Raw genomic sequence first — 25,751 nt, 5'->3', positions numbered from 1 at the left:
GATGTGAGCATAAGGTCATCTGAAGACTCACAATGGCTATTTGAAAATGACAAGGAGAATAAGACAAACAAAATTCTAACTATAGTTTAAACAAGAAAGAGTGCTCCGTTTTCCCCACAGCTTCAACATGGAGGGTAGCACTACTGTGAAGTTCCAATTCCCATCAAGATTCAGTTCAATGACATATCAGTGCCCAAAGCCCTTTCTTATTTATTAGGCTAGGATGGAGGAGGTTGTTAGGCTATTAGACCTTACTGGAACACAATCGAGGTCAACTTGGGCTCTTAGCTGTGAGAGCCACTGGCAAGCAAATAGGAATGAGGATCTTGATAGGATTTTCCAATTTTGACAAGTGGGAGGTAGGACTTTCTGCAGTGCTCCAACAATGACTTGACTACAATGAGTCAACTCAGCATGAGCTAGCATTCATTTCTGTACTTAAACAGAACCTTGTAAGCACTGAGTTTTGCTAGCTTAAGCCCCTGCAGATACAACGTTCGGAAATAGCAGCAAATACCATGATGGTTGCATTTTGTATGGAACAATATCCAGTGTAGGTACTGTGGTTACCTCCAATCTCTGGATAAGCGTCTTGCCCCGTTTGTTAAGCTCTCGCATTATCTGAAGGATAGCCATCTTGATCTCAACCTGTACCTTCTTTTGCATGTCCTGGACATCTCTCAACCTGACAGATGAAATTAAAACCACTGATTCAAACACAATTAAAATACCTAATAAATGTATAGTTCACAGAAATATAATTTCATACAGCATGATAGTAGGTCAGAGAGGCAGCACACAAGAGGGGTTGCGCAAGACCAAGTGACTGAGAGCAAGCGAGCGAGAGCAATAGAACATCACACCACTGACTTATCCAGATGTGTGCATAGGAAATCTTCAGCAGAGACTCCCAGAAAGCAATCAGGATTGGGAATCCTGCTCCTTTTTTCTCCACGGTTCAAAAAACTTGAATAATTGCCACGCACGGCTGACATCAGTTAACATGGCTAATATCTGAGATGGCAGCTGTAAATGAATTTTTGTGGCATGTAAGTCATGAAGATCATTGCTCTTGCTTTCAGTAATGGTGTTTAATGTTGTCACTTCCCTGTTAATGCAGGAGAACAGAGATATGCAGTACAGTTCTGACAACATGGTAAAATAATTTCTCAACTGGAAACATACCTTGTGCGGACCTGTTTGGTGGTAACTTGCAGCTGAGTTTTCTTCTCTGTCAACCTCTTCACTAGATTTTCCAACGTCAGTTTCTGATTCTTAATGGCTTCCTCTAGAAACTGGTACCTATGAAGTACATTTTGATGTTAATTATGAACGTATTCTTACGCAACGCTCGCTGAAAGTAACCAAAGACGATCTTCTATTTGCATACTTCATAACTGTTCACATCACAGTTAAACTAAGTTAATTGGTTGGTGATCGCTACTAATTTGATTAATATAGGCATTTTTGAGACTGAAGGTAAATAGGGAATATATTCACAGATTACAAAGTAAAAGACCAGAGGGAAAACTCAACTTGGGAACTAAGTAAATAAAAGAGAGATGCAGGGCTAGATGACATGTTGTAACTGCATTATGTGGGAGCTGGTGGACCCCATTGTGGTTGATAGTGACCACAGCAAGAGCTGGTTGCTTGAGGAACTCCGACTCAGAGTTGATGAGTTACAGTCTGAGCTTTGGACGCTGTGACACATCAGGGAGGGGGAAGAGTTACTTGGATGCTGTGTTTCAGGAGGCAACCATAACCCTTACATTAACTACCTGAAATTCAGTCAGTGGGTCAGGGACAGGAAAATGTGACCACCAGTGAGGCAGGTAGAGATAACAGATCGTGAAGGCACAACAGAACTTCATCCCAAGGAAGAAGAGACATACCGGGGGGAGGACAAGGCAACAATGGCTGACAAGGGAAGTCAGAGCAGCATAAAAGCTGAAGAAAAAGCATACAATGCAGTAAAGATTCGGAGGGAAGCCAGAGGCTTGGTAAGCCTTTAAAAACCAGCAGAGAGGTAACAGTTCAATGGGTGGGGGTGAGGAGGAGGCATGCGGAAGATATATACGAGAGAAAGCTAGCTAATAAATAAGAAGATTGTAGGAGTTTTTTTAAGATATATAAGAGGTAAGATGGGAACAACAGTGGACATTGTATCACTAAAAATAAAAGAGGCTGAAGTAGTATTAATGAGAAATAAAGAAATGGCAGAGGAACTGAATAGGTACTTTGCATCAGTTTTCACATTGGAAGCTACCAGGAGCCTACCAAAACTTCAAGAGAGTACGTGAGAGGAGGTAAGGGTCACAGCTGAAAACAAAAATGTCGGAGATCACAGCGGGTCAGGCAGCATCTATGGAGACAAAGCAAGCTACTGTTTTGCATCTAGTTGACTCTTAATCAGAGTTATCTAGGCTTGAAACATTAGCTTGCTTTCTCTCAGTGAAAGCTGCCTGACCTGCTTGGACCTCCAGCATTTTTTTGTTTTAAGTACAGATTCCAGCATCTGTAGTAATTTGCTGCTGCCTGGTAAGTGTCATGGCCATCACTAAGAAAAAAGTGCTGGGGAAGCGAAAAGATCATAAAGTGAATAATTCTATCCAGCCTGGATGGTCTACACTCAGAGACTGAAGGAAATAGCTGAGGAGATTGTAGAAGCACCAGTGGCGATGTTTCAAAAATCATTGGAGTCAGGGAGGGGGCAAAAGGACTGGAAAGAGGCTAATGTAACACCCCTGTTTAATAAGAGAAAGGTAGAAGACAGGAAACAATAAGTCGGTTAGCCTGGCCTCAGTCTTGGTTCAATTTTAGAGTCCATGGTAAAATAGAGCTGAGTTAGCATTGCTTCAACAAGGGGAGGTCATGCCTGGCCAATATGTTGGAATTATTTGAGGAGGTAAAGACAAAGGAGAGCCAGTTGACATGATCTATTTAGATTTCAAAAAGACCTTTGCCAAGGACACACACAGAAGGCTGCTAAATAAGAACACACAGCGATAGTGGTAAGGTACTGACATAGATAGAAGATTGGGAGAAAGGCAATAAGTGGGGATAAAAAGGTCTTTTTCTGGATGGCAGCTGGTGACTAACCGAGTTCTGCAGGGATGTTGGGACCCACAACTATTCACGTTATACATTAACGATATAGATGAAGGAACGGAGGACATTATTGTTAAGTTTGCAGATGACACAAAGACAGGTGGAACAGCAGGTAGTGTTGAGGAAGTGGGAAGGCTGCAGAAGGACTTGGTCAGGCTAGGAGAGCTGGCAAAGAAATGCAAGACGGAATACACTGTGGGAAAGTGTGAGGTTATGCGCTTTGGAAGAACAGAGGCGTGAACTATTTTCTAAATGAGGAAAAGACTTCAGATCCGCAAAGGGACTTGGAGCCCGAGTTCAGGATTCTCTTAAGATTAACACGCAAGTTCAGTTGGCAGTTAGGAAGGCAAATGCAAGGTTCGGATTCATTTCAAGAGGGCTGGAATGCAAGAGCAGACATGTACCGCTGAGACTGTATAAGGCTCTGGGTCAGACTGCATTTGGAACATTATGGGCAATTTGGGCTCCGTATCTATGGAAGAACACATTGGCAATGGGCAGGGTCCAGAGGAAATTTACAAGAATGATCCCCATTGTGAAGGGCTTATTATGTGAGGAGCAGTTGAGACCTGTGGCTCTGTACTTGATGGAGTTTAGTAGGGCGACGGTTATGTCACTGAAACTTACAGGACAGGCCTGGATAGAGTAGGCATGGAGATGATGTTTCTACGAACGGGACAGATTAGGATCTGAGGGCACTGCCTCAGAGAGTGATGATACAACCCTTAAAGACTGAGATAAGAAGGAATTTCTTCAGCCAGAGGCTGGTGAAATCTGTGGAACTCACTGTCGCAGAAGACTGTGGAGGCTAAGTTATTGAGTATATTTAAAAGAGATAGACAGGTTCTTGATTAGTAAGGAGATCAAGGGTTATAGAGCGAAGGCAAGAGAATGGGGTAGAAAAACATATTGAATAGTGGAGCAGTCTCGATAGGCCAAATAGCCTAATTCTGCTCCTATATCTTATGGCCTTATGTGGTCAAAACCCAGTCAATGAGATTTCCATCACTGTTGTGTGGATCCTTGGCACCGAATGTCATTATCACAGATGCCTAGCTCTTCACATACTTTGTGTTAGGGGTCAAGTTAGATACACAACATTCATATGACATATTTTTCTGTTTATTGAGAAAAGTAGTAAAAGCCAGAAAGGAAACAAGAGAAGACAGATTTATATTGTGTGTTTCACAACCTCAAGACACTCCAAAGTGATATGTGGCCAATGATGCATGTTTACATTTATAATGTAGGGAAGCAGGGCAGCCAACGTGCACAGAGCATGCTCCCACAAAGAGAACTGATATAAGGTTTTAGTACAGTTTGTTAAGGATGTGATCTCTACTGGCACTTGGGAAAAGTGTTCTTCTTCAAAATAGAGTCAAGGTATCTTTTAGGCTGAAACAAAATCAGGCACCTCATCCAAAAGACAGCTAGACCAACAGTACAGCATTCTCTCGGTACTACAGTGAAGCATCAGCCCAGAATTTGTGTTGCCTGGTGTAGGCCTCCAAATCCTCTGAAGAGTGCCAAGACTGCAACAAACAGCACCACAGCTGTTACACCAACTTGTCTCAACACTCAAAACCACACAGTGGGCTACTTGACAATATATGTAACTTGCATTGATTTTCAAAGTTCCTTTCTTTCATTCCGTCATGGAATGTAAACATCACTGGCAAGACCCAAATTTGATGTCTGCCCCTAATTCACCATGAACTGAAGATAAGAAGCAATCACATTGCTCTGGGTCTGGAGTTGCATGTCGACCAGACTGAGCAGGGATGGCAGATTTCCCTTCCTAAAGTGCATCAGTGAAGCAGATGAAATAAAAACAAAGTGCTGGAGAAATACGGCATGTTTGGCAGTACCTGCGGAGAGGACAACAGGATTAATGTTTCAAGCAGGATATGAATTAGATTTATCCATTAAGTGATCAATATCATTTAGTTAATCTTTTCCTCACAGCAAGAGAGATTTCCATTTATGTAGCTCTTTGCCTCACAAGTGCTATATTGCCACAGCAACACTTTTTTGAAGAGTAATTATTGTTGTATTGTAGGAATTGCTGCAGCTGAATTGCACACAGCAAATTCTCACATACAGCAATACAATAATGACCAGATAAAAGGTTTAAGCGAAGTTGACGGAGGGATAAATATTGGCAGTGACACCAGGCAGACATCTGATGCTCTTTTTTGAGATAGTACAATGGGATTTTCTTATTTTTTTACATACCCCAGATGGGATTCAGTTTAATGTCACATCTGAAGGACTGCACCTCTGACAATGCAGCCTCCTTCAGTACTGCAGCAGAGTGTCAGTGCATTCTCAAGCAGAGACCCTGGAATCCTGTGACTATGAAGTATAAATGATACCAATTGAGCTATGTTTCACACTGCAGACTATGGAAGACATGCTGCCTTCTCTTGATGAGGCATAATATGAACTTTCCTTAACTTAATCAGTACTTATTAAATTGGAGAGATAGGTAGCCACTTGGAAACAGCTTAATTTCAACACTTCCTTCACCCACAAGCAGAAGGCAAATACACAGAGCAAGGTGTGAAAGCATGGTTGCAAACTGGAGAGTGTTCCCATACCTGTGATCTTTGTGCGTGAGCAGCTGACAGTCTCGACAAGTTAGAGTGTCACATGTCTCACAGAACAGCTTCAGGGTCTCCTGTCTGTGAATGGAGCAGAAGATCGGGCGTTCGCAATTTGTCCTCCCATCAACTAGATGGACCAAAGCAAGAGACAGTCAGTGCGGAAGGAAACACTGGCGGTGGTAGAGTTCTATAAATAACTGCAGCTTCTTTCCTAAACTGACCACTTGAAATATTTTAAAATCACTAATGGTGTAATGTCCCATTACATGTACCCAGATACAAGATGCAACTCGAACCGACTGGCTGGCTAGTTAAACATAAATCAATCATCAAACCAAAAGGCGATTATTTGACATACAGAAAACACAAGTTTGCACTTCAACAGCTCAGATGGATAGAAATCCCCAGCATTTTAGTTTGGACAAAAGGAAAAGAAAAATGCTATGCAGCAATACCACCAGATCAATTTACCTCGAATAACTTGACCATGCTTGGACAGAGGGAACATGCTTAATGAAGAAGTTGGTTCCATATCAATCAAGCAGCCCTCAGTACACTACATACGGATTCCACGCACACCCCACCACACGCAACCCCCCCCCCCCACCCCGCATCCCCACACCACCCTGGCAAAACATCCAGAATTTGAATGCGTTTCTGAAGAAGAGTCCAGACCCGAAACGTCAGCTTTTCTGATCCTCTGAGGCTGCTCGGCCTGCTGTGTTCATCTAGGTCTACAACCTTCTTATCTCAGAATTTTGATAACCTTGGGGATGACAACTGACAAACGATGTACAGTGATGCCTCCTCCTTTTAAACATTTTGCCAGCATTTACCATCTTGGCATTGCTCAAGGGATTTAAGCAGGATGCAAAAGCTTTCCAAGTGAAACTATACAACTGTAAGCATGAAGACATATGGGAACAAAAGACACACCTTTAACTTGGCATCATTATTAACCATCAAGCATTGTGTATTATCTCAAGCATACCTTTTTCTGAATTCACAAATTACTGACAAGTGCAAAACTGCCCATATCACAGAGTAATTAGGATACACGACTGTCAGAAATATGAGGGGGCACGGTCCAAAAGACAAGATAAAAACATCCCAAATTGGTTAAAAGTTATAATCAGATTGGACACAAATCATTAGATGGTTTCAAAACAGTCTTACGATAAAATCCTATTTTTATATCCACACGTGCAATGAGACTGGCAGCCTGCCAAGACAGTAACATTGAAGGTCAAGGTGTTCCAATGCTTGACAGGTTTGTTCCTCCTCAGTAACAAGAATGGGGCTCTGGCAGAGTCTTGATAGACTAGCCCGATTAATTCAGGGGTCAGTAAAGGGCATTTCAAGGGTCTCAGTAAGTGGTAGCTAGAGAGAAGTCGTCACAGACTCCATGTTGGTCGAAGGCAGTTCAAGCACAAGGCTCAGGCTGTAGCATGTTTGTCAATCAGATTCTTAGAAGCAGGCCAAATGTGACTTTAGTAAATACATTCTGCTAGGAGCAATCTCCAAGCAGTGTCCGTTCAGGAGATGACCCGAGATGTTGTAAAGGCAACAAAAGTTCAGTGGCTCAGTGATGGGCAGTCAGAATTCAGAAGGTGTCACTGATAGTTCAGTTCAGCTGAAAATGTTGCTGAAGGGGCCCACAAGCAGTATTTTCTTGGTGTAGTGAGGAAGATTGGAGTCTGGAGAAATCCAGGGAAAATTCCAGTTCATTGAAGAGTAAAAAACTAGTGAAAGACCTGGGACTGTAACCAGTGGCAGGAGGAGTCCAGCCTCAAGAATCCAGTCCACAGAATCCCTTCAGTGTGGAAACAGGTCCTCCGGCCCAACAAATCCACACCAACCTTCAGAACATCCCACCCAGATCCATCCCACTATAGCCCACCTAATCTATACATCCCTGAACACTATGGGCAATTTAGCATGGCCAATCTTACTAGCCTGCACATCTTTAAATTGTGGGAGGAAACCAGAGCACCCAGAGGAAAGCCACACAGACACAGGCAGAATGTGCAAACTCCACACCGACAGTCACCCCAGGTGGAATCCAAGCCAGGCCCCCGGAGCTGTGAGGCAGCAGTGCTAACCACTGAGCTGCGGTGCCACCAAATGCAGCCCCAAGGCAAAAGAGTGACCTAGCAGTCATTGAGGCAGCCGGTGACAGAACTCAACAAGTTCAAAGGGTAAATCATCAAAAGCAAAGAAATGGAAGCTCTTGTAAAGGAGACAAAAGTTGAATGAAATCGCATGACCAACTGCGTTACTATTATGAGGTGTACTTCACTGACAAATCCGTGGGCTTGGGCTTGACTACATCTGCTATTTAATGTGTTTTGTGGAGTCTGTGACCATTGTTTGTCATTAATTATGGCTGTTAGATTATGAGTTGTATACATGTAGTGAACTGTTTTACTTCTCCAAATCTGCACCATAAAGCTAGCTCGAAACAGGAAAAATTTAATGGTACAGGAGATGAGACAGATGTGCTGAATCAGCTCTCCAGCAGCTTCTGCGTCTCTGTTGCTCTGTTGTGGGGTCAACTCAATGAAAGAAGGCATAATTTGATAGGTAACTGGACATTAACCAGAATAAAGAGGGATAATGTTAATGCTCATCTTATTCTTGATAACTGTAAAGTGAATCTTAAAAATAACGTGAAATACAAACTCAAAGGCATCAACAGTTTCAAAAGAGGGGCAAATAAAACAAAACCTGCCAAGAAAAAAAAAGCCTTCTTGACAAGCTCAACTTTACATCACAATAAATGCTCACAGCAGGCTAACAAGCCTGCATAGCACCATCCTAGCTCCTTGGATGACACAGTAAAACATAAGTATTTGAGTACTTTCCCAAGGCTACGCAGAAACGAGGACCACTCTCTGTTTAAGTGCATAAGTGCCTGACCCTATGAACTGATCTATTGATCAGTTCCCAGCTGCCGAGGTTGAAGCTAGCAATTTGAAACAAGAGGATCACAAAAGAACCAAAACCTCTGCAGCAGTGTGCACGCCTTGCCGAAAGGAACTAAGGACAGCATACGGCCATTGATTTTTTTTTCCCCATTCATGAGAGGTGGGCATCACCAGTTGGACGTGTATTTGTTGCCCATCCCTAACTGCCCTTGAACTTGAATCTATTTCAGAGGACAGTTAACAATCAAAAGAACAAAAGAAATAAGAACAGAAGCGGGTTGTTGAAGCCCTCAAACCTGCCCTACTGATTTTTCTTTGAAGTCATTCTATCACAGAATGTGGACATAAGCTGGCTAGGCCAGCAATTATTGCCCATCACTTAATGTCTTTGGGAAGATGATGCATGAGTCATTGTCTTGAATCGCTGCAGTCCACGTGGTGTAGATGTACACACAGTGCTGTTAGGAAGGGAGTGCTTGCATTCAGTGATCCAGTGACAGTGAAGGAGTGGCAATACAGTTCCAAGTCAGAGCGGTGTACTGCTTGGAGGAGATCTTGCAGGAGGTGGCAACTCCACGAGTCTATTCCCTTGACCTTTTAGGTGACAGGAATCACAGGGTCAGAAGGTGTTGTTGAAAGGGCCTTGCTAAGTTGCTAAAGTGCACCTTGTCGTTGGTACATTCTGCTGCCATTGAATCACAGGTGAAAGGGGTCAACGAAGGTGGTGGATGAAGTGGCAGTCAAACAGGTTATTTTGTGCTGGACGGTGTTGAGGTTCTTGACAGATACAGGACAAGATACAAACACCCCATCTAGTCTCAAAGTAGCACCACTTTGGGTGCAGTAACCGGTTATCCTTGAAAACATGTTGGGTACATTCTCCACCCTTGGCAAGTTGTGGCCCATTGGACACTAACCAACTCATGATTCTCACATTCCCTGATTCAATTGATCCCCTCCTCCCTTCAAAGGAGTCAACGTGTGGTGTCAAACAATCACTGCTCCTTTTGTTTGGTTTAAGATATGACAGAGATTTTACATGCTTATTACCTAATAAGCTAGTTTCAGATTTATTACAGGAAACAGGAAATAAAATAACTCAAACACAGAATCAGAGTTATACAGAACGGAAACAGACCCATCAGTCCAACTTATCAATGCCGACCAGATGTCCTAAACTGATCAGGTTCCATTTGCCAGCATTTGGCCCATATCCCTTCCTTTCCACGTATCCATCCAGATGCCTTTTAAATGTTGCAACTGTGCCCGCCTCTTCCACTTCCTCTGGCAGCTCGTCATATACATGCACCATCCTTTACGTGAAAAAGTCACCCCTCAGGACCCTTTTAAATCTTTCCTCTCTCTTCTTAAACTTATAACCTCTAGGTATGGGCTCCCCTACCCTGGGAAAAAGACCTTGGCTATTCATTCTACCCATACCCATCACCATTTTATAAGCCTCTACAAAGTCACTCAACTTCTGATGCTCCAGGAAAAACAAAACCCAGCCAATTCAGCGTCTCTCTGTAGCTCAAATCTTCCAACCCTGGCAACATCCTTGTAAATCTTCTCGGAATACTTTCAAGTTTAACAATATCTTGGATATAGCAGGGAGGTAAGTACTGAACACAGTATTCCAAAAATGGCCTCACCCACATTTTGCACTACTGCGACATGAGCCAAGTCCGAAGCTCAATGCAGTGACCAATAAGGGCAAGCATGCCAAACATCATCTTCACCACCCTGTCTACCTGTGACGCCACTTTCAGGTTTCACAGCAACTATTCACCTGCACCCCCTAGGTCTCTTTGTTAGACAAAACTCCCCAGGGGCCTACCATTAACTACATGAATCCCGAGATAATACGAACTGCAGATGCTGGGGAATCCAAGATAACAAGATGTGGAGCTGGATGAACACAGCAGGCCAAGCAGCATCTTAGGAGGCAGGAAAGCTGACGTTTCAGGCTGAGACCCTTCATCAGAAATGGGGGAGGGGAAGAGGGTTCTGAAATAAATAGGGAGAGAGGAAGAACAGATTAGGGAGGCGGGTTTTGAGATGTGGTGGGGGGAGGGGAGATTTTGAAGCGCACATTTAAATCCACATTGATACCATTGGGCTGCAGGGTTCCCAAGCGGAATACAAGTTGCTGTTCCTGCAACCTTCGGGTGACCCAGGTCAATTCCCCGGGTGACTGTTTGTGTGGAGTTTACACATTCTCCCCATGTCTGCATGGGTTTCCTCCAGGTGCTCTGGTTTCCTCCCACAGTTCAAAGATAGGCAGGTTAGGTGGATTGGCCATGCTAAATTACCCATAGTGTACAGGGATGTGCACACTAGGTGGATTAGCTACAGGAAATGCAGGGTTACAAGAACAGGATAGGGGAAAGAGTCTGGACGGGATGTACTTCAGAGGGTCGGTGAGGACTTGATGGGCCAGTGCTTCCACATTGTAGGGTGTCCAAGATAATGTCCAGGAACACTGAAATTCTCCCTGATCTCCCACATATGCCAGATAGAGCACATCACTCTACCAAAAGCTATCCTTGCCTCTTAAGCAATCTGCAGGCCCAGAGAATGCTCAAAGAACAAACACAACACACTTCCCCAAAATGCAGTGTGACCACAGTATTACTGCTCAAAAATACTGCCCTAAGGTAATATAAAAGATAGGTATTAAGTTCAAATTTAAATCAAGAAGCAGATCTCAGTAAAACATTTTAAAAACCCTCACCCTACTCACTATTATGGATTTACAAAAAAAAATTACGATGTATAACCTTCATAAATCTGAAAATCAGACTGATCAGGCTCTGAAATGATAACTTTTCACTCCCAGCTGCAGTGCGTAGTATTGATAAACAGAATTCCCAAGGTCAGCTATGAAACTGCACTGTTTGGTTTTTAATCTGACTGATCTCCAGGTACCTTTCACAACTTCAGGATGGCCCAAAGTGCTAATATGATTAATGATATTATTTTCAAGTATAGTCGAATCTGCGATGTAGGAAACGTGGCAGGCAATTGGTGTACAGCAAGGTCTGACAAACAATGTGATAATAACTGGATTATCCATTCATTTTAAGTGTGGAATGGTAGATACATATTGCCAGGATAGTGCAGAACTTCTCTGCTCTTCTTCCAAGCAGTGTTATAGAATCTTTTACATCGATCTGATGGAGTGGATGAGGACTCAGTTTAACATTTCATTCAAAAGATGGTATCACCGCCATTGAGGCACAGAGACGTACAGCACAGGAACAGACCCTTCAGTCCAACCTGTCCATGCCGACCAGATACTCTAATAAATCTAGTCCCATTTGCCAGCACTTGGCCCATATCCCCCTTAAACATTTTCTACTCATTTACCCATCCAGATGCCTTTTAAATGTTGTAATTGTACCAGTCTCCACCACTTCCTCTGGCAGCTTATTCCACAAACACACACCACCGCTTTGGTGGAAAAGCTGCCCTTTAGGTCCCTTTTAAATCTTTCCCCTCTTACCTTAAACTTATACCCTCTAGTGTTTGACTCCCCCACCCCAGTCAAAAACCTTGTCTATTTATCCTATCCATTCCCTTCATGATTTTATAAAGCTCTATAATATCACCCCTCAATCTCAAATGCTCCAGGGAAAATAGTTCTAGCTTATTCAGCCTCTTGCTATACCTTAAACCTTCCAAACTTGGCAAAATTCTCATAAATCTTTTCTGACCACTTTCAAGGTAGACAACAGCCTTTCTATAGCAAGACCACCAAAATTGCGCACAGTATTCCAAAATGTCCTGTACGGTTGCAACATTACCCCCAAACTCCTACACTCAATGCACTATCCAATAAAGGCAAGCATACCAAATGCTTTCTTCACGATCCTATCTACCTGTGACTCCACTTTCAAGGAACTATGAACCTGCACTCCAAGGTCTCTTTGTTCAGCAACGCTCCCCAGGGCCTTATTGTTAAGTGTATAAGCCCTGCCCTGATTTCCCTTTCCAAAATGCAGCGCCTCACATTTATCTAAATTAAATTCCATCAGCTACTCCTCAGCTCATTGGCCCATCTGATCAAGATTCCATTGTACTTCAGGTGAAGAAGGAGCAGCACTCTGAAAGCTTGGGATTTCAAACAAACCTGTTGGACTAGAACCTGATGTCAGGTAAATAACCTGACAGTAATGCAAATCAAGCACTCATTTTGCAGTCATCTGGACAATTTGACAGAAATACCAAAACAAAGGGAAAAGAACATTCACACAATATGAAGGGAGAATCCTGGCTGGTTAGCTGGTAATGTGTTGCCATGGAGGACAGCAATTAATGATGGCTACGAACCTTTGTGTAGATGTTAAACCAAGTAGATTGACACCGATTGGTAAAAGCATTCCCCTGAGATATGAAGCATAAAATGGCTGCCCTGCATTTTCTTATGTTGAAATGAGCGCAGAGCGTGTACATACATTGCCTAACTAAAACTATGTTCTTTCCCTACTGTCTGCAAAGATCAGTTAATTCTACCACACAGCAGAATTTCACCTCAGTGATAATGTAGTTCAGAACATTTTCTCTCCAAGCACAACTCACAGTTCATATATATTCATGAATTCTACAATTCCATGCTTTTCGCAGGTGAAACGACTAGTTTTAAAATTTCACAGGTACACAGCCAGTCTTAATTGTCACCCTTCTAAGAGAACTGAAAGAAACTGGTGCACCAGGTGGCATTTTGTTTAAGTTATTCTCAGAAGGTGGGCAACACCGACAAGACAAGCATTCACAGCCCATGAGGTGGTCATGATGAGCCACCTTCAAGGACCACGGCAAACCAGGCGGTGAAAATGCTTCCATGTTGCCACCAGGTTGTTCGAGAACATTGGCTCTGAGGCAATGTCGAAATGGTTAATACATGTCTAAGTCAGGATGGTATCCAACCTAGAAGTGGTGTACCAATGCATCTGTTACCTTTACACTCTAGGCAGTGAGGGATGACCATTTAGGAGGATCATTGGTGACATCTTGGTGAGTTACCACAGTCTATCCATAATGTACATGACTAAAAGAATGGGATTTAATGGGAATTTTATGTTAAAACTGAAGATCTGGAATTTTTTTAAATTCAGGGTTTTAAACTTTTGACTAAGAATTTCACAAACAAGTGAACAATTTTGAGGTGCCAAATAATCTAGATGCTCTGGTGTAGGAGTTTAAAAAAAATAGCATGCAGCTTTAGCAAATGATTAAGGCAACTAACGGAATGCTATCCTTTATTACGAACTGAACTGAACACAAAAGTAAGTATGTTCGGCTTCAGTTACACAGAGCACAAGTAAGATCACATCTCAAGTACTGTATGCAATTTTGGTCTTCATTTTTAAGGGAGGATGTACATGCATTGGAGGTGGTTCTGTAGAGTTTCACTAGATTATAAGGAAAGATTGGACACCATGGGCTTGCTCTCACTAGAGTTTTGATGAGCGAGGAACATTCTGATTGAAGTTTTGATGTTTATTGAAGATCCTTATCTGGAAATCAGTGGAGATACTACAACTGTTCTTAGTACCCTCAAGCCAAAGAGAATCGCTGTCACCCATGGTTCTTGGTCTCATTCATTTAAAACTATCCTTGTTGGAAGGTACATGAATAAGATTGGAGTTAGCTGTGAAGACCTGCTCAATTGGGATAAAGTGCCAAGATTCTCAGTCTGTGCTAACAGCTCAAAACATGATCAGGTCCACAATGGCTGTAAAGCACTGAAAGTCACAATTTTCAAAAGGGCATGAAAACTTTTGATCACTAACTCCAAAGGCTGACTCACTCATACACTCCTATAAAAGTACACCTGTGCATGTGTTGAAACATGTGGACAAAATTTTTAAAAGTCAGTACCTGTGAGCCCTGGATTCTTCTTGCTCATAGTGTGGTCCTTTGTGAATTTCACTCTCTGGTGAGCCTCAACACAGGCATCGCACAGCCATTCAGCACACTCAACACAAAAGCTGGAGGACACGGCGTTATCTTCACAGCTGGTACACACCTTGGGGAAGAAAGGGAACCAAGGAGGCAAAAGTCAGTTCACAGCATGACAGCTTACCGTACTGGCAAAGTTCCTTAATCTCACTAAAGAATAGCTTCTCGAAAACTGGTCTTTCGGTTTTCAGAGTTGTGATATACTTAGAAGACTGAATGCTTTGGCAAATGCTCACACTATTACATGGCTTATAAAACAGCCGGAATATCTAGTTATTTTAATGAAAACAACCACCTCTACAATATGGGAAGTATTTGTTACAAAGACACTGTTTACTTAATATTTCTTGGAGGATTTCAGTTGTGAATCAAGAAAAATGGATTCAATACTTAGAGTGGTTTCTTTAAAAAATGTCATTGAAAATCCACTGCGGCTATTGAAGATTGAAGGCAATCTCCAATTTACGAATGGCAACTTAGAAAAAAGATCCTCTATTGTTAATTTTAAAGATCCAACATGCATTTTCCTGTTCAACTAACTTATGTGGTACTGCACTGTGCTGTGTTAACTCATGTACAACTACACTTACAAATGTACTCAAGACAGAACCTACTCATAACCCAGGGGCTTGCTGGTATTTTTGAAATGTCTTCATTGAAATCACACGACTAATGATAATTGTTTGCTTTACTATAAAGTGTGCTGGGACTGTTTTTGAGCACTGACTGATTTGGAGATGTTCTTGTTTTTATCAGTTGGAACACAGTCTAAGAACAAGCCACCCAGCTGATTACTCCCATTTCTGAAAATAAAACCCTATTGCTGGACTCAAGGTGAAAATCATTTACTCTCTCAAAAGATGATTGAAGGAATCTCTCAAGCTTGCATTTCCTCAGCAAGCTGCATCTGCGAGATTTCAGAGACAACTGTGGACAATTGGTAAGGTCACAAGTATTAGAACACACTATGACAGGGCTTCCCAAATCATGGATCCCTCATCTCTTTGGGACCAGCAAGTTGAATTTTGGGGCAGCGACGGCTGCTGTGTAGCCTCAACTGTTAACAGCTACGTGGCACTTTTAAATCATGAGTGTTTTATTTTAAATAGAGTGTGTGACCTATTGCCCCATTCTGGAGGCCTAAATTCTGTCTTGAAAATCCTAATAGGAAGGTTGGTTGCTTTATAAAATGTTGATTAAACCACTTCCTCCCACACCTGCTGCTCCAAGAGGTTTCTGACCCACTACCACACAGATATCCTGCTCATTCCCATAGGAGTGAAGCCCCTCACAGGGCTACCCCTATTCCATCACAATTCTGCAACTGTAGCAACTTACTAGCATCGAAACAGTGTCACATGGCAAAAAGTAGGAAGCACCATTTTACACACTACGCTGTCATCTTCAAGAATAAACTATCTGCCAAAGCTTTTCTCAAAAAAAAAAGGACATTCAAGCTGATTTATTTGGAAAGATTATGCCCTCTTTTCCCAGAGAATGTCTGTGTGCATATTCTCCCTTGAGGTCAATTACAGCAATCTACATTTACACTTCTATAATAATTTGGACCTGTATGTAAACCAATTATTGCATCACCATCCAAGAAGTTTCAATAGTAAACCAATTACTGTATTTAAGTAAGTTGTTTGATGCAATCTTCTTGTTTAGAATCTGATACAGGCAAGGAAAAAGTATTTTTGTTCAGTTTAGTGACCAGAAGTATACTGGGACTAGAGTGACAGCACACTTCTCCTGCCTCAGATGTAACACATGGCAGATGATGGAACACTTCCTGCAGAGTTCTGATGAAGCTCAGTCTCCGCTCAAGGAACAGCACCTCATCAACTGATAAGACGCTTTACAGCTTTTAAACAGTATGATGGAAGATGTGAGTGTTGCACGGGACAGTTGGGATTTTAAGCGAGTGCATGTATGAGTTTCCTCTATTTTAATAGAAAGGATAAATTATTAACTAGGTCAGTCTTTTCAGAACCTTGACTTTAAACCAATTTGTGTCAGACAGCAGGTGACCAAAAGGTGTCCTGCAATGTTAGTGGATTTTTGTTTAAATTGTAGGGTTTAACGACAGGAGAAGGAAATTACACCAATCTGTTAACTTGGCCAAAGTTAGCAGTAATTTTTGGAATTGTTAAAAGCTGAGTTTAATTCAAAGGAGACCTGTGTAAGCACGGCTTCCCCTAGAAAAAGGTGTTTATTCAGAGCAGGCAAATAAATAAATTGCCTCAGGGTAAGGGCTTCAGTTTGCGATAGCTTCCAGGCCAGGATTTGGAACACTGCAGATTACTAAAGGACCTAGGAAATCAGAACTCAGCTGACTGGTTGTGGGGGAAGGCCTCACAGGACTGAATTGAATGGCAGTTAAATCAAATATACAAATTTGATGAAGACAGAAAACTCATCTGGATTTTGGTTAACTGTGGTTTTTGGAAGTAAATGGGATTTACTTTTACCACATGTTCAAAATCTTCCAAACAATGATACATTTAGATAGCTGAGCATTCTTGTTGTGCAGTGGTAGTGCCCCCACCTCTGAGCCAGGAAGCCCACATTCGAGTGCCACCCACTCCAGTGATGTGCAATAATACCTCTGAACAGGTTAGCCAGAAAATATCAACATTTAGATAGTTACAGAGCTCTTGTGGCACAGCTAATCTAATGGCACTGCTCAGTTTAACTGGAATGACCAATTTAATGCAGAGGCTCATGTTCCTGGAAAAAGTTTAAAAATCTCTGAAGGCAGAGACTGATCTCGGCCCGAATATCAAAATAACAGAAGGCAACTTGTTTTCAATGCAGACTTAAAAAGTAGCTCCAATAATGATATTGCTTCGGCTCAATATTAAGACATTGGCACCCAAAGCTTGATGCCTGATTATGGACAAATTGTTGCTATTCTGAACAAATGACAGCATTCTTCTCACTGTCATGAAAGGCAATACTACCAACATTTGAAGGAGAGCTTTCAGAGCATCTTTCAAATATATTCGCAGTCCTCCCCCAGACTGGGGTGTGTGTGCGTGTGCTTGTGTGGTGGTGGTGGTGGGGTTTGGAGACATATTGGTGATGCAGATACTATATCCAGTCCACTGAAGTTGGCTTCATAGGAATGTTCTCTCAGCTGGCTTCAAGAAAATACTAGTGATTATTCAAAGGCCCTCCCATTGATTCTGGAGGATATGACAGAGGAACTGCCAATGGAACTTCTCTCACATTTGCTTCACACAGATACACAATCCAAGTCTCACTGCAGTACAGGAGTATGAAGACAACCATCAGATTAGGCCTAGTGGCAGTCTTTTTGTTGCTAAACACTCCACCATAGTTTGTAAAAGCTGAGCTAATACAGCTGGATGAACCAGACAATGGTGGCCTATTGACAGGTGCAATTGTGAAGGTATGGAAACTGTTCAAGAAATTCCAGAAACCATCCTTCCATATACATCAGAAGTGAAATGTTTGAAATTCAAATACAGGATGGGCTTCTAGAATGCAGAATTAAACCTGTCAAAAGTGTTTGGAAATCAGGTGCAGTGTGGGCAAGGCACAACAATGACCACGAACTGCAATTAATGCATGTCTTTGGTGGTTAATTTAGCATTTACATGGAGGAACCAAGGTTAGACTTTTCTAGCTCAACAGCATTTAACACTTACATTGGAGAGTAGTGACTATTGAAGTGTAGTCACTTGTCTAATGCAGAAAAGATGTCAATTTGAGCACAGTCATTTCCTACAAAAAGCAACTTGATCAACAGTTTGAGTGAGATAACATGGTGTGGAGATGGGTGAATACAGCAGGCCAAGCAGCATCAGAGGAGCAGGAAAGCTGGCGTTTCAGGCCTAGACTCTTCTTCAGAAAATGAAGGGGGGTCTAGGCCTGAAACATCAGCTTTCCTGCTCCTCTGATGCTACTTGCCCTGTGTTCATCTAGCTCTACACCTTGTTATCTCAGATTCTCCAGCATCAGCAGTTCCTATTATCTTCAAAACAGTTTCAGTGATATTGGTTTTGGGAGAAATGTACCACAAAGATTGGTGCTGCGTCCACTTTTGTCTATCATTTATATAAAATGATGTGGACAAGAATACAGTGGGTGTGGTTAGTAAATTTACAGATGATACCAAAATTCATGATATAGCGAACAGTGAACTGGGCCAATGTGCCGAGGAATGGCTGGAGGAGTTTAATTTGGATAAATGTGAGGTGTTGCATTTTGGCGAGACAAACCAGGGAAGGACTTACACAGTTAATGGTAGGGCCTTGGGGAGTGTTGTCAAACAAAGAGACCCAGGGTGCAGGCTCACAGTGCTTTGAAAGTGACATCACAAGTAGACAAGGGTGGTAAAGTCAGCATTTCGCACGCTTGCCTTCATCAGTCAGTGCACTGAATACAGGAGTAGGATGTTATACTACTGCTTAACAAGACATTGGTGAGGCCACATTTGGAGTTCTGCGTACAATTTTGGTCACCCTGCGAGAGGAAGGACATAATTAAACTGGAAAGAGTGCAAAAATATATTTACAAGAATGCTCCGGAGGCTGGAAGGTTCAAGTTCTAAGGAAAGGCTGGAAAGGCTGAGTTCTTTCCCGAGAGCATAGAAAGTTGAGGGGTGACTTTAGAGGTTTATAAAATCATGAGGACATAGATAGGGCGAACAGCCAAGATCTTTTCTTTGGGGTAGAGGAGTCCAAAGCTAGACAGCATCGGTTTAAAGTGAGAGGGTAAGATTTAAAATGGACCTGAGGGACAACTTTTCATAATGAGGGTGGCTCACATATGGAATGATCTGGCAGACCAGCAACAGAGATGGGTATAATTACAGCATTTAAAAGGTATTTGAATAGGTACATAGATAGGAAAGGTTTAGAGGGATACAGGCCAAACACAAGCAAATAGGACCAATCATTTGCCCAATCATTGGTCGCATGGACAAGTTTCCATACATGTGGGGAACCGGGAGTAATTTCCACACCACCTCTTCCAGAGAGTACCAGGAGACCTTTTACACCTACCTGAAGAGGCGAGCAAGATCCCTTAATGTATAATTCAAAAGATCCAACAGTGCAGCACCCACTCTGTACTGCACCACACTGTCAACACAGATTTTTGTGCTCAAGTCCTCAAGTGAACTTCAAATGGGAACCACAGTTGGCAGTAAAATCAAACACTTGAGAGGCATAATTTATTTAAACTGCAACAGATCCTTCAAGAAAACAATACTCGTGCTGTTGAAATGATGGACGTCTAGAAACATGCCCCATTTTGATCATAAAAGTCATCACCTGGATCATTTTCAGGACATGAAACTAAATTGTCCTAGGCTGGAAACCCAATTAGGACAAGTATGGTCAGCTTTCCACCAAATATGATACCACATGGTAACAAAGTGCGGGGCTGGATGAACACAGCAGACCAAGCAGCATCTCAGGAGCACAATAGCTGACGTTTCGGGCCTAGACCCTTCATCAAAAAGATGCTGCTTGACCTGCTGGGTTCATCCAGCCCCACACTTTGTAATCTTGGATTCTCCAGCATCTGCAGTTCCCATTAGCTATGATACCACATGAACAAGTTGTGACACACTGATTGCTTCCGGTAAAACAGATGAACCGACAGACATGGAAGAAAGGGTACGCATCAAAATTCTTCAGGTTACAGTGGAACTTGCATCAAGATCAGCAAAAAAAAAACGTTCCAGTAAAAAGAAATCCTAATCATTGAGTCATTTCTTCACAACCAATTGGTTGCTGGGTCACAGGGAGTTTGGTGTTTCCCATTAAGCTGAATTAACTGAAACTCCACATTATTGGTTTTAAATGGCACAGGGAAAGAAGCAAACAGAATTTTAGATTCAGCATTGAAACATGCTGTAAGTGTTTTCTATGTCATAGTGGTAGCGTCCCTAGCTCTGAACCAGGAGGCCCAGGTTCAAATCCCATGCTCCAGAGGTGTGTCATAATATCCTTGTAGAGGTTAATTAGAAAGTATCTGCAAACTGGTTTAGCACAACCTTCACAACATCTTCAGTGGGTTCAATACTCTCTTAAACACTGTTGCTCTGGGGTTCACCAAACTAAGAAAAAGCATTGGGTTTCCACTGTGCCCTTCTCAATCTCTGAGTTCTTTTTACATTCATTCAAGGGATATGGGAATTGCAGGCTAGTTTACTGCCAATCCTTAATTGCCCAGAGGATAGTAAGGAGTCATCCACATTGCTGTGGGTCACTTGGCTGTGACGTCAGCCAAGTCAGGTTCAGGTGGTGGACTTTCTTTGCTAAAATTAGCTAGGTTTTCACAATCAGTGTTTACATGGTTGTAATTCGTCTAACTTTTAATTCTGAGTTTTTTTTTAAATGTAAGTTTCACCACACGCCGTTTGAGGATTCAAACCTATGTCCCCAGAATGTTCACCTGGGTTTCTGGACTACAAATCCAGTGACAGCTCCAGCACGCCAATGCTTCCCCTCAACCTGCCTGCAAGAGTGGACACAAACCCATGTCCACAGAGAGTGTTAGCCAGATGTTCTACATTGCTACTCCAATGAAATTATTACTACAACCTTGTTGCAATCAAGGACCCCATCGCTACATAGTAAGATCCCATGAATTGCACTAAATATGGTCAGATCATTTGTTTTTCTCTAGTACAGTTACAAGCGATCCTTTACACAGGTCTTAGTTTAAGATCTCATTCAAGAGACAGCACAATATACACTTTTTAAAAACATATTAATGAAATAAAAGTATTAATGGCAAGGCATTAATAGCACAGCCAACTTAGAATGTTAGTTTGCTAGTATGATCTAACTACGAAGTTTGCATGGAATGGAACCTTTAGTATTATAAGAATGGTAGAAAATCAGCTGACTACCACCATGCTTTGTCACAGCTTGCTAAATTATTGAATTGGGGTCAAATAAAATTTGGAGAAGCAGGTCGTTTTACAATATTGCCAAATCTGTTCTTTATTCCTGTTTATATCAGTGTCGTGAGAGCCTTGTTTACAGACAAGTCTTTCCCAACCAGAAGACTGTAGTAGATTTTGTGACATGCACACCTGGTTACAGATTAGCATGACTATTGGTTTCTGTGCCATTTGCAGAACCAATGGCAAAAGCCTCGGCAACAAATCATTCCCTCAGAGATAATAGGAGCTGCAGATGCTAGAGAATTTGAGATAACAAGGTGTGGAGCTGGATGAACACAGCAGGCCAAGCAGCATCTCAGGAGCGGGAAAGCTGACGTCTCGGGCCTAGGCCCGAGACGTCAGCTTTCCTCATCCTAAGATACTACTTAGCCTGCTGTGTTCATCCAGCTCCACACCTTGTTATAACAAATCATTTCCTGTTTTTCGATGTGGTTCGGCTGGATTGTTTGGACTCATACTTTTTATACTGAAAGGAAACTTGAAATCATAGAATCCCTATCATGCAGGTAGAGGCCATTGGCTCATTGAGTCTGCATCAACCATCCAAAAAGCATCCCACCCAAATCTCCCACCCCATCCTATTGCCATAAGCCCCACATTTGCCATGGCTAATTCATCTTACCCGCACATCTCTGGACACTATGGGCAATTTAGCATGGGCAATCCATCTAACCTGCGCACCTTTAGTCTGGAGGAGGAAACTGGAGCACCCAGGGGAAACCCATGCAGACATGGGGAGAATGTGCAAACTCTACACAGTCACCTATGGCTGGAATTGAACCAGGATCGCTGGCACTGTGAGGCAGCAGTACCAACCACTGTGCTGCTGTGCTGCCTAGCATGGAACTTCAATGGAAGTTAAAGCTTCAGAATGCATTTTGTGCCAAGTGTCACAAAGGAGGTCCATTTCCTTGCTTGCAATTTCTTGAAGTTTACAGCAGAAATTTGGATGATTTCCCAATCAGTTTGGGGCGTCTACGTACTGTCTGAACCAGTGAGCCTCTGGAGGGGTCAAAAACATTTGAAGCATTCAACTAGAGTACAGCCTCTCATTTCAGGTCAAACTGCATTGACTTTCCCAGAGGAGCTGTAGTTCACTTCAAGCAGCACTCTTGTCTGGTCAGAAGACAAGCAGCAAAGTCCATTGAGAACTTACTGCTGTCAAATAAATACAAAGCTGAACAATGAAAACCGCAACTCAAAATTCATTATCCCAACCTGCCCCACAGCTACAATACTGAATTCAGCTTGTCTGGCTTGGCTGCAATTTCAGTAATTTGCCTGATAACGCAGGTCATGCGGTTCATCTTTTGTCCCATCCAACACTCAAGTGTGACAACAATTAAGGTGTCTCAGCTCAATCCACAGGTCTGGAGTCAAAGCTTCCAAAGGAAAATAACCCTTAAGTGCTCAGATGTATTCTGGAAAAAAGTCTCAAAATCATACAGCACAGAAGGAAGCCACTCAACCCATCTGCCACATGGGAAACAAACTTCAACATTATGCCCTGTTCTGTGGGGCATGTAAATATCAAAAAGAACAATACACAGATATTTCAAATGGAGTTTTATTAAATATAATCTTACAGCTCAAGTTTGTCATCAGTCGGGCCGCATCTGTGGAATAGTTACATTTGTGTTTGTACTGGACAAACAATAGATTTTAGCATGAAAATATTTATTCCTATACTTTACAAAAAGGAACCAATAACACAATGTTTTAAATCAAACTTGACCTAAACAAACTCTCATTCCTGGGATGTCTACCAAAAAGAGTTTGCTGCTTAAGAAGGCTGACAATAAGCATCAGTTTCAGGACTAATTGAGGTAATCAATTTGTATTAAATATATTAAAGAAATATGCCAAACATGCATTTAACAAGGTATTTCACAAGAAGCTTGCAATACCACCTCAAAAGCAGTCAACCTGTATGTACAAGTACATAGAGGGAAAGGAGTTCAAGTTCAACATTCTGCAGTCTGGTGACACTGACACACTGAATCACATCATCCCTTTAACTGGTGTCATGTTCACATGCTCTGGATATAGTGCTGATCTCCAGTTGTTCTCTCTCGGTCCTGATCTGTCACCAACAGCATAAATCTCCCAAAGTGGCTCATGACATATTATACCTTTTCACTTATTTCTGCATTATTTTTTGCCATTTGCTATGACAGTCTTTCCTTCTTTTGCATTTTGTCATTTCCTCTTTCTTCTCCTTTCGTTGTATTTTCTCCTTCTTTGTCTGGTTTTCTCAAGTATATGGATTCATTTGCATATATTCTGGTGGCAACAGGGAGAAAGGAGTATACTGGGCACAAGTAGTATCTGCTTGGGTGGAAACAGACCTGATATTCCTTCAATCCATCCACCTGTCATCTGAAATTTCTACATCACAAATAAAAGGGGTTTTCCCTCAAAATGGGGAAGCACCTGAATTTATGTCAAAAGCAGCTCATAAGCTGGATCTGATTTCTGAAATGCAGAAATAGAATTATTACTTTTGAGTAGCTCTTTAAAGAACAATAAAAGAACAGGGGCTCCCCAAAATGAGAAGGGAATCATTGCCAATTGAGATGTGCAAGAATTCTTGGGGAGAGCAATCACAACATGATAGAATTTTTTTAAAAATCAAGATGGTGAGTGACGCTGTTGATTCGGAGACTAGTTGCTGAACCTTAATAAAGGAAACGATGAGGATGAGGCATGAGTTGGCCATGATAGACTGGCAAGAGTTACTTAAAGGGATGACAGTAGGTAGACAATGGCAAACATTCAAGGAGCACATGGGGGAAACTGTGACAACTGTTTATTCCTAACAGTCGCAAAAGCAAAATGAGTAAGAGGGCCAACCCATGGCTTACAAAGGAAATAAGAGATAGTATCCAACGCAAGGAAGAAGCACACAGATTAGACAAAAAAAAATCCGAGGACTGGGAGCAGTATAAGAGTTCAGAAAAAAAGGCCAGGGGATTGATTAAGAAGGGGGAAAATAGAGTACGAAAGTAAGCTTGCAGGGAACACAAAGACTATTGCTAAGTGTTTCTATAGATACATGAAGAGAAAGAGATCAGTAAAGACAAATGTACGTCCCCTACAGACAGAAACGGGGAATGTATAACAGGGGACAAAGAAATGGCTGAGGAACTGAATACATACTTTGGTTCTGTCTTCAAAAAGAGGACACACATAAGATACCAGAATTGTTTGAAGATGCAAGATTTATTGAGGGGGAAGAACTGAGGGAGATCAATATTAGTAGAAAAATGGTGCTGGGAAAATTGTTGGGATTGAAGGCTGATAAATCCCCAGGGCCTGATAATCTACATCCCTGAGCACTTGAGGAAGTAACTCTAGAAATAGTGGATGCATTGGTGGTCATCTTCCAGGATTCTAGACTCTGAAACAGTCTCTGCTGACTGAATATTGGAGTGACATTAGTCATCCTCCAAAAAGGGAGGTTGAGAGAAAACAGGGAATTACAGACCAGTGGACCAAACATCAGTAGTGGGGAAAATTTTCATGTCAAGAATTTTATAACAGAGCACTTAGAAAGCAGTGGCAGAATCAGACAGAGTCAGCATGAATTCATGAAAGGCAAATCATGCTTGATGCTTCTGTTGTAATTCTATGAAGATTAACTAGTAGAGCTGACAAGGGGGAGCCAGTAAGTGCAGTATATTTGAACTTTCAGAAAGTGTTTGACGAAGTCCCACATAGAGATTAATATGCACAGGATGGGGCAAGTGTATTGAGATGGGTAGGAAACTGGTTGGCAAAGGGGAAGAAAAACAGTAAGAATTAATGAGTCATTTTCAAATTGGTAGGCAGTAGTGGGGTGCTAAGAGAGGGAACAAAATGTATCATCTCCAAGTTTGCGGATGATACCAAGTTGGGTGGAAGGCTGAACTGTGACGAGGATGCAGAGATCCTTCAGCATAATCTCAACAGGTTGGGTGAGTGGGCAAATCAAATGGTAGATGTGGGATAATTTGGGCAAAGTAAGATTATTCACTTCGGAAGCAAAAACAAGGTGGCAAATTTAAACCTAAATGGCTATAAATTGAGAGAGGGGGGTGTGCACCAGTCACGGAAGGTAAACACGCAGGTGCGGCAAGCAATAAAGAAGGGAGATGGTATGTTAGCCTTCATTGCGAGGGGTTTCGAGCATAGGTGCAGGGATGTGTTGTTGCG

General features: G+C 42.1%; 1 protein-coding gene across 3 annotated transcripts in view; it reads right to left on the bottom strand.

The window, feature by feature from the left end:
* LOC125447222 (transcription intermediary factor 1-beta-like) overlaps positions 1-25,751 on the bottom strand; it is a 97,477-nt gene that overhangs the window by 31,237 nt on the left and 40,489 nt on the right. For all 3 annotated transcript variants that reach the window (XM_048521460.2, XM_048521461.2, XM_048521462.2), the window contains exons 3-6: positions 14,528-14,675; positions 5,712-5,844; positions 1,186-1,302; positions 571-685 (exon numbers count right to left, since the gene is read on the bottom strand). In XM_048521460.2, coding sequence (XP_048377417.2) covers positions 571-685; positions 1,186-1,302; positions 5,712-5,844; positions 14,528-14,675 — 513 coding nt within the window. The remainder of the gene's footprint in view (positions 1-570; positions 686-1,185; positions 1,303-5,711; positions 5,845-14,527; positions 14,676-25,751) is intronic.

The sequence above is a fragment of the Stegostoma tigrinum genome, chromosome 38, assembly GCF_030684315.1.
Source record: "Stegostoma tigrinum isolate sSteTig4 chromosome 38, sSteTig4.hap1, whole genome shotgun sequence".
NCBI classification, from domain to species: domain Eukaryota; kingdom Metazoa; phylum Chordata; class Chondrichthyes; order Orectolobiformes; family Stegostomatidae; genus Stegostoma; species Stegostoma tigrinum.
This window is presented reverse-complemented; position numbering and strand designations above follow the sequence as displayed.